Consider the following 11,386-nt stretch of genomic DNA (forward strand, 5'->3'; position numbering starts at 1 on the left):
TCTCGACGACGTGTCATTCACTTGAAAACCTATCATTTCTTACATCCAAACGACTTCATTTTTACCTTGTCGTTTAAATTTAAGAGAGCACATTATAAAAACCACAAACCATCCTCCACACTGATGAACCGCAGCAAAGCAAGCAAAAGCTTCTCTCGTCAATGGAAGAAGAAACATCAAAGCTACCGTTACCAGACGATTTCCTTGACTTTCTACAAACAAATGGGATTGACCCATTAATTTATACAGCCATTGAATCCACCCCACGTTATATAAGGTAACTTTTCTACATTAAAGACTCAAACTTTACTTAAGTTTTAACATCTTTTGTTTCAAAGATAGTCTCTTTTCTTTCTTTCTCTTTTTTTTTGAAGGTTGAAGCCTGGAAGTGAAGCTTATTTGGAAGAGATAGAAGCTGAAATTAAGTGTAGGCTTCAGAAAGTAAATTGGCTACCTGGGTTTTATTCACTTCCTCCTCATATGCAAATTGCTAACTCTAAGCCATATAAAGAAGGCAAGGTAATGTTCTAAAGATTTAGGTTTTTGGTCACTTCTTTTTTCTGAAGTATTGGCTTTGTTGGCTGTGTTTGTGGGCTTATTTTTATAGTCTTGATTGCGGGTTTCATGTGTTTGTTTTGGCGATGGTTGATTATGTTTTTTGTTTTTTTGGTTTTGGGGTGATTTTAGATATACGGGATTGATGCTGCTTCTGGGGCTGCTGTTATGGCTTTGGATATTTCAGTGGGAGATCATGTTCTAGACCTATGTTGTGCTCCTGGTGAGTAATGTTTGGTTACTTTTCTGGTGTATTAATATGGGTGCAAAAGGTAGTACACTGATCCAAACTGTAGCTGGAAGTGAATATCCTGCGTTGCATAAATTTGAAAAACTTGATCTGATATAGAATCTTGCACAAGTGCTAAATGGGGCTTTCTTTGTTTTTATGGGCATGCTTGGTTTTCTACAAGAAAAAAATAATAATAATACTTGGGTTGATTTGGGATTGTCCTGCTTGAGTGAAGATACCATGGTGCTTTAAGGTAGAAGCATAAAGTAGGTTTAGGATGGATATTGAGAGGAGTCAATGAGCATGAAATCACTAAATCTTAAAGGGCATAATTGCTTAGACTGTTTGGGAGGCATCTAAACAGTATTGCTGGACCAGTTTTTAGTTGAAAATAATTTTGTAAAATGTGTATCTCCTTGAGAAGGGAGAGTAGCATATTCAAGAAACAGGGGTAAACTTTTTTTAGTTTTGAATCTCTTAAGCAGTTTAAAAAAAAACGAATTTGGATTATACTCCATTTCTTTATTTATATCCAATTTTTTTGATAATATGATGATTTCATAACTTGTTTAATCATATATTCTTATGTTCAGGTGCTAAGCTTTGCATGATATCAGACCTTCTTGGTGATTCGGGTTCTGTAACTGGTGTTGATGTTGCTAGGCACCGGCTAGCAGCTTGTAGAACAATGCTACAAAAATATGTATTAGGTGATGCATGCCGACTTTTTGTTGCTGATGGAACAACATTTTCCCTCATGCCCGTGAGGGATCATTTGGATTCTATATCATGTAAGCAATTTGGGAAGTTGTTGAGACATTTAATTTGATCTTCCAATATGATCCCGCTTAGGCTTTGAACCCTGTTTAATTTTATAGCTTTTTTGATATGTTACCATTCTGTCTAGTATTTAACAGGTGAATTTGCATTGGAAGAAAAGAAAGACACTTTTAGGGAGTGGACTTCTAGGAGACCGTGGAAAGAAAGGAAAAGAGCAGCCAGAGCAAGGGAAAATGCTGCTTCAAGATTGGTTTCAGAAACTGATCATCCTGAACTTATTTTTTATGGGAAGGCTTCTGGGGTGGTTGGGCTTAGCAAAGATGAATTATATCAAACTGTGAGTAGCAGTGAAGTTTCAAGCTCCGGCTATGACAAGGTCAATTTGTTTTGCCCAAAATCTTTGTTAGAGTTGTTACATCTCAGTGAATCTTCGAATCTAATGATTGGTTGAAATTTCATTCAGGTCCTTGTTGATGCAGAATGTACCCATGATGGATCAATTAGACATATCCAAAAATTTGAGCATTGGGGATGGGAAACTCTAAATGGGCGTGTACTGAATGCAGAGAGATCTGATAACTTGACCGCTCTTCAGGTGATTGACCTTTTGTTCCATTACTTACGGTAATGCAAACTGCTTTGCTGAATGTTTGGGTAGCATCCTTGCTTTGCTGAATGTTTAATGGAACATCCAATTCAGTTTCCCATTTATTGGGGCTGAAGCTAGCACATTTAAGTTTTTCACATGTTAAGACTGAAGCCTGCGCTTTATAATTTTTATGCAAAAACAATTCTAGAACTTTTAGACAATTCATTCTTTTCTTGAATGTTAATAAATGGGCACTTCCTTTTGCAGTTAAAACTTCTAATAAATGGTTTTAGGCTATTAAGAGTTGGGGGTTCACTGGTCTACAGCACTTGTAGGTATGTTTTCTAGAAAAATCCCTATGGCTTGCAAGAACATATGCATAAAGACACTCAAAGTCAGTTTTCATTTTATCTAAATCAGCTACTTGATTTTCAGTTTGACAGTTTCCCAGAATGAAAATGTGGTCGAGTGGTTTCTCAAAGAAAATTCTTCTGCTGGTAAGGTTACTATGGTCCTCCGTGTAGTGAAGATCATGAGCTGTTTATTTTATTAATTTATTGATTTTGTTGTATTTTTTTGGAAATTCTATTAAGACCATGCTGTGGTTCCATGATTTCATGAAGCACATTGGATTTATGTAGAGCCTTAGTATTGTGTTGCTAATAGAAATTTTGACAATCAATGGACCCCAAATGCCTTCCAAATTACCACCACTTTTCCTGGTTATTCAAGTCACATATCCCTGAATCTTCTTTTTGAGTTGTGTGATTGTCCTGAATGCTCAATAAGAAAATCATTTGAGGGGAACCCTAAAGAAAAATGAGATGGGATTTCGTCACTCTCTCCAATAGTGCTTGTAAGTTTTAAGTCTTAGTTGCTCATTGACTAGTTACTTTTGCTTAGGTAGATGCCCCATGGATGCAACTGTGTATGACTGTAAAATCCAATTTCACTGATGCTCTTTAGTTTTGCTGGGCCATTCATAAACAAATATGGTTGTTTAATCTTTATGAGAATATTTTTTTAATTACCATCTAAAGCCATATCTTTTTATTTTTATTTTTATGGCAAGCCTTATCTTCTCAACTTTTTAATTGCAGTAGACAGGGATCGCTACGTTGATCATTTATGTTTGCAGTATAGTGATAGTTCCATTATCTCACAGCATTGCAGGAGATAGATGCTGCTAAAGACTGGCCATGCAAGAGTGGACGGATACCCAAGACCTTGCGATTTGATCCAGTGACATCAAAAACTAGTGGACTTTTTGTAGCGAAGTTCACAAAACTGGCTGTTTAGTCAAGAACATGACCTGAAAATGCCAATTAATTCAAGGTTAGTAGTTTCATGGTCAATGAATATGCTGTTTCTAGTTATACTGAGTTCTCTCTTGGTAAATCATTACCTTTAGCGGCACAAGGAAGAACTTTCAATTTGTTGTGATGCAGAATTTAGTTTGATGTCATCTTTGGGAAAATACTGGTTTTCAGGCAAAATTCAATTACGAAACAAATTGGGCAAACAAATTGTGTAGTGAAGTATGCTATTAAAGGGCAAAAGTGGCAACATATTATTTATTTGGTGGGGGTTCATACTGCTTAGTTACTTCTCCATCAAGCAGGCATGAGGAACCTCACAAGGCCGAACATTCCTTATCAAATGATTGCGTAGTGAGTTGCACATTGTACAAGGTACTGTGTTTTATAAATGAATTTAAATATCAATGTCGATTTCATCCCCTTCAATCATTGTCTCTGTTGTTTCATCCGATTAGCAGGATTTTCACAAGAACTGCCTCCTGTAATGCCCATCCACCGGATTTGTATACTTTTCCGTCTGCCTATTTTTTTCAAGTTCAAGAAAACAATGTCACTTAATTTTTTTTGGAAAAAGAAGTTTGGACAATATCGTCTTGTGGATTATTTCACATCAGGTTTCGTAAGAATGTTATTTGACTTCTCGAATATGCATGAACAATGAGTTTCTATTCTACCTATGATATTTCCCCTAAATAAAAATACCATTAATAGGTTTTTGGAACTCTTGTAATTGAATTTCAAAGTCTAAATTAATTTATGTGTTTGGAATTCTTTTAAGGGTATTGATTTGAATTCCAAATAGAATTCAAATTATAAAAAATAGTCAAGAAAATTAGAGGGCAAACCCTAAAATGTATTTTTTTAATAAAAAAAATTATGAATTAGGAGCAAAATAATCAAGATTACTCATTTAATTTAATTTCCAGAATATTGTAAACATAATTAAATTTAATTTTTTAGTTAGTCTTTTAATCAAAAAAAAATATCTAGTCTTGAAATCAATGGACAGATCCCACACACAAGTGCCATCTCAAGACTGCATATTGGATAATTTTCTACTTCTGAATTTTTCCTTCCCTTGAACATAAAGGTCATTAAGAAATGTATGCAGTCCTGAAATCAACCCAGATACGTGGTCACTGACCTCCAGGCACCGGCACATGGGACATCTCAAGTTTAGGGGTTTGCAATTTGTCGTCACGTATTTTATTTCAACTTGTCAACAAAATAAAATATCATTGCTGATGCAATTGAAAGGTGCTTTAAAAATAAAAAAATTGGAATCCATTGTCATTTAAAAATAGAAAATAGAAAATTGGAATCCATTATCATCATCTTCAAGCTCATTCATAGAATTTAAGGGATATTTTACTGGCTTTTCAAGTTTGAAAATGTAGCCCACGTAATGCGTGAGAAGAAAATATAGAGAGTTCAACACGAAATCTAACCTTGCAGCAGAGAAGGTTAGAAGCTTGTGGTGACTTTTCAAATCTATAAACTAAAACTAGGGCTTTGTCCACAGAATTGCGAGTGCTTAGTATTCATCAATGATCTCCTGGTTTAGCCGTGGTGATTTCGATCTTTTTATTCAGTATTCAAGTTTAATTCTTATCATAGATGGGGTTAGTGTCATCTCTTCTCAGACATAGATGCTGTGAACCCCCTTAAATAACGAGTCTAGTCCTTCATGTAAGATCCAGATTTCTTGTAATTTATTCATAGCTGTGGATATTAAGAACAGAAAGCTAATAAGAGTGGAGAAGATGACTGGTACCGAAGAAATCACAACTCCTCTAAGTAAGACTCTCACTCTCTCTTCTTCTTCCTTTTCCTGCATATGTTCCCTCATTTTCTCTCTGACTTTCCCTCTCCAAACACCCCAACAGTTCATCAACACAACAAGCAGACCTCTTCCAGTGTTGCCAGTTCCTCCTCCACTTCAGCGGACTCCAAGGAAAACTCTCCAATCGAGCAAGTTGCACTTACTGTACCAACAACAGATGATCCTACTCTCCCTGCTGTCACCTTTCGCACATGCACACTTGGCTCTCTCGCCTGCATCCTCCTCTCCTTCCTCAACCAGTTCTTCTGGTACCGCCGCGAACCACTCTCCATCACCTCCATCTGTGCACAGGTCGCAGTGGTCCCTCTTGGTCACCTCATGGCTTCCACCATAACCAATAAAACATTCTTCATAGGAAAAAAATGGGAGTTCACGTTAAACCCCGGACCGTTTAATGTGAAGGAGCATGTGTTGATCACCATATTTGCTAATTCGGGTGCTGGAAATGTTTATGCCATTCACATTGTTAGTGCTGTCAAGTTATTTTACAAGAAGGAGTTGACGTTTTTTGTGGCGTTGCTAGTAGTCTTAACGACGCAGATGCTGGGGTTCGGATGGGCTGGTTTGTTTAGAAGGTACCTGGTAGAGCCTGCTTCTATGTGGTGGCCGCAGAATCTTGTTCAAGTTTCCCTCTTCAGGTATGCATTTTGATTGGTTTTGATAAATGTTAGCATTATATTAGCTCTGTTTCATTTTGACAATGTGTGCATGTTTAAGACTATAAAAAATATGAGACAATTTGTGGTAAGAAAATTGTTACACGCACTTTCCCCGTAGTCTACAGTCTATATCACAAGTCTGCTGGCCATAAGGATTTATAGTATTTGCTAGCAGTTTAAGTTGATTGATTTTATTCTGATAGGTTATAGTCACTATCATTTTTTTTTTTTTTGATGAATTAAAAATATAAAAGCTGTACAAGTAATGCAAAAAAAGAAGGAAAGAACAAATCTGTACAAGAGACAATGCAACTACAACTATGATCTGAATCCTACAGCAACTAGAAAGAAAACTTGGAAACTGCAGTGATCAATCCCCTATTGCGTTGCTGCAGATATTAACATGCTGCTGCATTTCTATAACTGACTGCAAAATTCTAGTCTTTAAAAGTCTGCAATGAACTAACATTTTAATTGATTCCACATTCTAGTAAAGTAAGCCTATCCTCTGATTTCTCTCCATTTAATGTCACTGAACCAAGCTAATTATGTAATACCTGAAATGAAACTTCGCTTCTACAAGTTCAGCGTGTGAATCTCTTCTAGACCTTATTGCCTTGGTTTGCTACCAAAATAGCAACTCTTTAAGTTCTACTGCTTAAATATACTGTTTGTATCTACTAACATGAAATTGCAGGGCATTACATGAGAAAGAGGAAAGGCATAAAGATGGATTAACAAGGAATCAGTTCTTCATCATTGCCTTCATTTGCAGCTTCGCCTACTATGCCTTCCCAGGCTATCTTTTCCCCAAGTTAACCTCTATATCATGGCTCTGTTGGATATTCCCTTCTTCCATCCTAGCTCATCAGCTAGGATCAGGACTCCATGGTCTTGGGATTGGTGCCTTTGGATTTGATTGGGCCACCATATCCTCTTACCTTGGGAGTCCCCTAGCCAGTCCATGGTTTGCAACTGCCAATGTCGCTGGTGGTTTTGTGCTTCTTATGTATGTTATTGCTCCAATTGCATATTGGCTCAATATTTACGAGGCCAAGAACTTTCCCATATTCTCAGATGGCCTGTTCACCTCTACTGGCCAGAGTTACAATATCTCAGCTATCATAGACCCAAAATTCCATATTGACCTAGATGCATATGACCGTCAAGGCCCTCTCTACCTCAGCACCATCTTCGCTATGATTTATGGTCTTAATTTTGCCTGCCTGACAGCCACCGTAGTTCATGTTTTCCTCTTCCATGGCAGGTAAGTCATGTATATTCATGTCAAATTGTTGCAATCAGAAGCTTGGATGCCTTCTGTTTATTTTGATATGCATATATTTGTTAAGCTAAGATGTAGTTGCCAATTCATGGTTATACTCGAGCAAATTGTCAACCTGTTTTTGTTATGTTAAATCGCATAAAAACTCTTGTATTTTCTTTGCATTCCAACTATCTTCTAGTATCATACCATAACTACAATCAAGATTGGGCAATTAGAGGCAGGTTTTGCTCTGCAACTGATATCTTGCATTGCATATTGATATCTATATCATGTTCTTTTAAGTTGAACTCACATTTTTTTGTTTTTTTTTTTTTTTTGAGGATGCAGAGATATATGGCAACTAAGCAAGTCTGCTTTCAGATACAAGAAAATGGATGTGCATACAAAGCTAATGAGGAAATATAATCAAGTCCCTGAATGGTGGTTCTTGTGCATCCTTTTCTTAAGCATAGCAGCAACCATATTTACATGTGAGTACTACAATGAGCAACTCCAACTACCATGGTGGGGTGTCTTGCTAGCCTGTGGTATTGCCGTATTTTTCACCCTTCCTGTTGGAGTGATCACTGCTACAACAAATAAGGTACACTTGTGCGTTCTTTTTCTGATCAACTCTTTCTTCTGTAATGATGTGAAATATGTTGTAGACGCGGGGATGCCTCTACATTCTGCCATGTTTCCGCTGTCATCATTTTCAGCTTAAAATTTCTTAGATGAGAAATCCTTTAAGAGCTTCCAATAAGTGTAGACAAGTTTAATTCCAATGGCACAATGCTTTCAGCATTTGTTTGAGCTTCTTGTTTTCTAACATGATGTTTTCTTTTGCAAGCAGACACCAGGCCTAAATGTGATAACAGAATATGTCATTGGCTACTTGTACCCAGGATTTCCTGTTGCTAACATATGCTTTAAAGTGTACGGATACATTAGCATGAAACAAGGTATCACCTTCTTGGAAGATTTCAAGCTTGGTCATTACATGAAGATTCCTCCGAGAGCCATGTTCATGGCACAGGTTAGCTCCACTTATGTTCCTCTTCCCCATATAACATTAGCGAAAGGAAATTGCTCATCTTCATGTTTTTTTTTTATTCTTTGAGTTTCTTGCATGCATATATGATTTTCAAATTCGCTAATTATACCCATCTATGGTCCTTGCTGCTTTTTATGAGATGATTTTTGTTTTATCCAGGTGGTTGGTACTTTAATATCTGCGTTGGTACATCTAGGAACTGCATGGTGGCTGATGGAAACCATCCCAAATATATGTGATCGTGAATTGCTTTCACCAGGAAGCCCATGGACTTGCCCAGGCGACCATGTGTTCTATGATGCATCTGTGATATGGGGTCTTATTGGCCCTCGCAGAGTTTTTGGAGATCATGGCCATTATTCAGCCACCAACTGGTTTTTCTTAGGCGGGGCAATAGCTCCTATCCTAGTTTGGCTGGCACACAAGGCCTTCCCTAACAAGGATTGGATTGGACTCATCTCCATACCAGTACTCTTAAGTGCTTCACTCAACATGCTGCCAGCTACCGCCGTGAACTACACCACGTGGGTTGTAGTCGGATTCGCTTCAGGCTTTATTGCTTATAGGTACCATCGCGACTGGTGGAGCCGCCATAATTATGTGCTGTCAGGGGCGTTGGATGCTGGATTGGCCTTCATGGCTGTATTACTTTACATGTGCTTCGGAATGTGGCATGTTAGCCTCGAATGGTGGGGAAGCGAGTCGGAAGGATGCCCGTTAGCTTCTTGCCCAACAGCACCGGGGGTTATTGTTAAAGGTTGCCCAATTCTTTGACGATAAGTTTACAAGAAAGAAGCGTGAAGAAGTGGTCTGCATGCTTTTTCATCCACAGCAAACTTGCAGAATATATTAAAAAAAAAAAAACTAAAAGGCATCAAGGTTTTTCACTAGCAAATGCTTTCGGAATTCGAACTCTAAAAAACAAAACAAAAAAACTAGATTTAATTGATTTGTGTATTATTTGAACGCTATAATGTTTGTTGAAAAAGATATGATTTCAAGAAAAGTCATTAAAAATAAGAAACAAGAATTGCCTTTATTATACTCTCAACTTTAACTAAAAATAGAAGGTCGAAGGCACTTTATTTCTTCTAGTTATCGATTTTTTTCTCCTCTTTAATTAAGTTTGACCTATATTGTTTATTTTTTTCCTTTTGTTTTTTGTTTTTTTTTCCATGTATTTTACACTTTGATCAATGAAAATAAATTACCTAAAAATAATTTGATTTTTTTATTGAAAACTATTGGAATTGATTTTTTTTTATGAAATCATAGCATTTTTTTTTATTTAGATTGAAAAAAATTATGTTGATCTTTATTTTCTCAGTCCAACATGCTTGTCAAATTTTTTCTTTATTTAAAGAATTTTTTTATTGGACAAAAAAAAAAAGAATCTCATGTCATAAAACCTACTTGACTAAATAGAGAATAATATCAAAAATAAAAAAATATTAAATCAAGTGGGTTTTATGACCATGGTCGATGTTTGATAGATTAACTTGGATTCACTCAATTTTTTTTTCTTTTTAATTGAATATTTTGATTTATGATTTTTTTTCCTTCAACATTAGATTAATTGAGAATCAAGCATTCTTTTTTAGTTTTTTTTTTTTTTTTTTGTAGGGTACGAGTTTTTTTGTAAGGTTATCATAATCTCATGACGTAAATTACGAGTTTTTTTGTAAGGTTATCATAATCTCATGACCTAAATTACGAGTTTGGTTAGTCAACCTAGACTAACCCATGTTAATCTAATATATTATTATCTCAACATGTTGTCATCTCAAATTTTTTTTAAAAAAATATGTTGTCCAATAGGCATCCTATTTTCAATTTATGATTAAAGATCAATGTCACTGTCTCAATATTTATATATAAACAATATATTTTTTTTTTAATTTGTTTTAGTCAAGTAATGTTTTTTACCAATCTTTTGCGTTTCTTTTAGACCCAACAAATAAATTGGGTCTTACCAGGTCAGCCCTCTCATGATTTCTTTTTAAACCTGAGCTAGGAATGAATTCAATTCGGAAGATTTTAAAAATGACTAGCTGAGCCAGGTTTGATGGCACTTGCGAGGAGTGCCTTTAACAATGTGCATGAATTATAGTATTCCTTAAGTTTTTAAAATACACCCAAATTAAATTATTAGGGTTTCTCTCTCTTTTTTTTTTAATTGAAATTTGATTTAGAGATCATTTTTAAGAATTTGTTTGTTTGTATTTTTTCTAAAAACATGCTTGCTTGCCTAAATAGGTTTTTTATATTTAAAAAAACAATTGATGTAGCTTGTAGTATAGCACAAGCCACCTATCTAGTAATATAATTAATTTGATTGTATTTTTTTTTATTGATTATTAGTATGAGTGATGATGCTTGTAACGTTGTAAATATGATTATTTGATTATCATTATTAATAGTGATTCTTTTATATTGTATTCTACTTCAGCCAAAAATAGAAAAAAAAATCTCTCTCTCTCTCTCTCTCTCAATGATAATCAAAGACTAAGAAATGGGGGGATGCGCAAATCTAGAGAGAAAGTAGTAAATTTAAGGTAAAATTGCTGAATTAACGGTTGATTATGATACAAGAACCTTTTTATAAAAATACATTTTTTTCTTAATTAATTTTTATGTTTTCTTATTTTGATTTTTTGACTCGAAAAAAATAGTTTTCCTAGTTTTTTTTTTCTATTCAATATTATTATAGGTTTCTAGGTTTTTGTTTTTCTATAAAGTTATAATAGTCTTTTGGCAATGCTAATTGTGATGGATAAAAATAAAATATTTTGATAGTAAAAATATATATTTTCCTTAATTAATTTTTATGTTTTTTTATTTTGATTTTTGACTTGAAGAAAATAGTTTTCCTAGTTTCTATTCAATATTATTAAAGGTTTCTAGGTTTTTTTTTTTTTTTTTCTATATAAAAAGTTATAATAGTCTTTTGGCAATGCTAATTGTGATGGATATAAATAAAATATTTTGATAGTTTTGACTTGTAACAAATCTTTTATCCTTTATTTTCATATGCATCAATTGGTATCAAAGTTCAACAATTACTATTGATTTTAGTTAGGGGTCTTAG

At 35.0% G+C, this 11,386-nt stretch overlaps 2 protein-coding genes across 7 annotated transcripts; both read left to right on the forward strand.

Annotated features, from left to right (window-relative positions):
- The first annotated feature begins 96 nt into the window (after positions 1-96).
- Positions 97-3,999, forward strand: LOC118030534 (rRNA (cytosine-C(5))-methyltransferase NOP2C). Of its 6 annotated transcripts, XR_012170332.1 has the most exons (11): positions 98-277; positions 375-519; positions 688-778; positions 1,381-1,578; positions 1,705-1,943; positions 2,031-2,162; positions 2,424-2,491; positions 2,592-2,653; positions 3,322-3,491; positions 3,778-3,847; positions 3,934-3,999. XR_012170332.1 is itself a non-coding variant. In XM_035034672.2 (10 exons), exons 1-9 carry the CDS (start codon positions 162-164, stop codon positions 3,453-3,455), a joined length of 1,185 nt encoding a protein of 394 aa, XP_034890563.1. In that variant the 5' UTR covers positions 98-161; the 3' UTR covers positions 3,456-3,491; positions 3,605-3,901. The 6 variants fall into 6 exon arrangements, 5 of the variants coding, with proteins under 5 accessions (XP_073266534.1, XP_034890563.1, XP_034890562.1 ...); XM_035034672.2 differs by lacking the exon at positions 3,934-3,999 and having other exon boundaries at positions 3,605-3,901; XM_035034671.2 differs by lacking the exon at positions 3,934-3,999 and having other exon boundaries at positions 3,647-3,901.
- A 464-nt stretch (positions 4,000-4,463) lies between these two features.
- Positions 4,464-9,168, forward strand: LOC118030533 (oligopeptide transporter 7). Its single transcript, XM_035034669.2, has 6 exons — positions 4,464-5,272; positions 5,362-5,956; positions 6,675-7,244; positions 7,593-7,848; positions 8,098-8,280; positions 8,458-9,168. Exons 1-6 carry the CDS (start codon positions 5,239-5,241, stop codon positions 9,070-9,072), a joined length of 2,253 nt encoding a protein of 750 aa, XP_034890560.1. The 5' UTR covers positions 4,464-5,238; the 3' UTR covers positions 9,073-9,168.
- Positions 9,169-11,386: the final 2,218 nt, after the last annotated feature.

The sequence above is a fragment of the Populus alba genome, chromosome 7, assembly GCF_005239225.2.
Source record: "Populus alba chromosome 7, ASM523922v2, whole genome shotgun sequence".
Classification (NCBI taxonomy): domain Eukaryota; kingdom Viridiplantae; phylum Streptophyta; class Magnoliopsida; order Malpighiales; family Salicaceae; genus Populus; species Populus alba.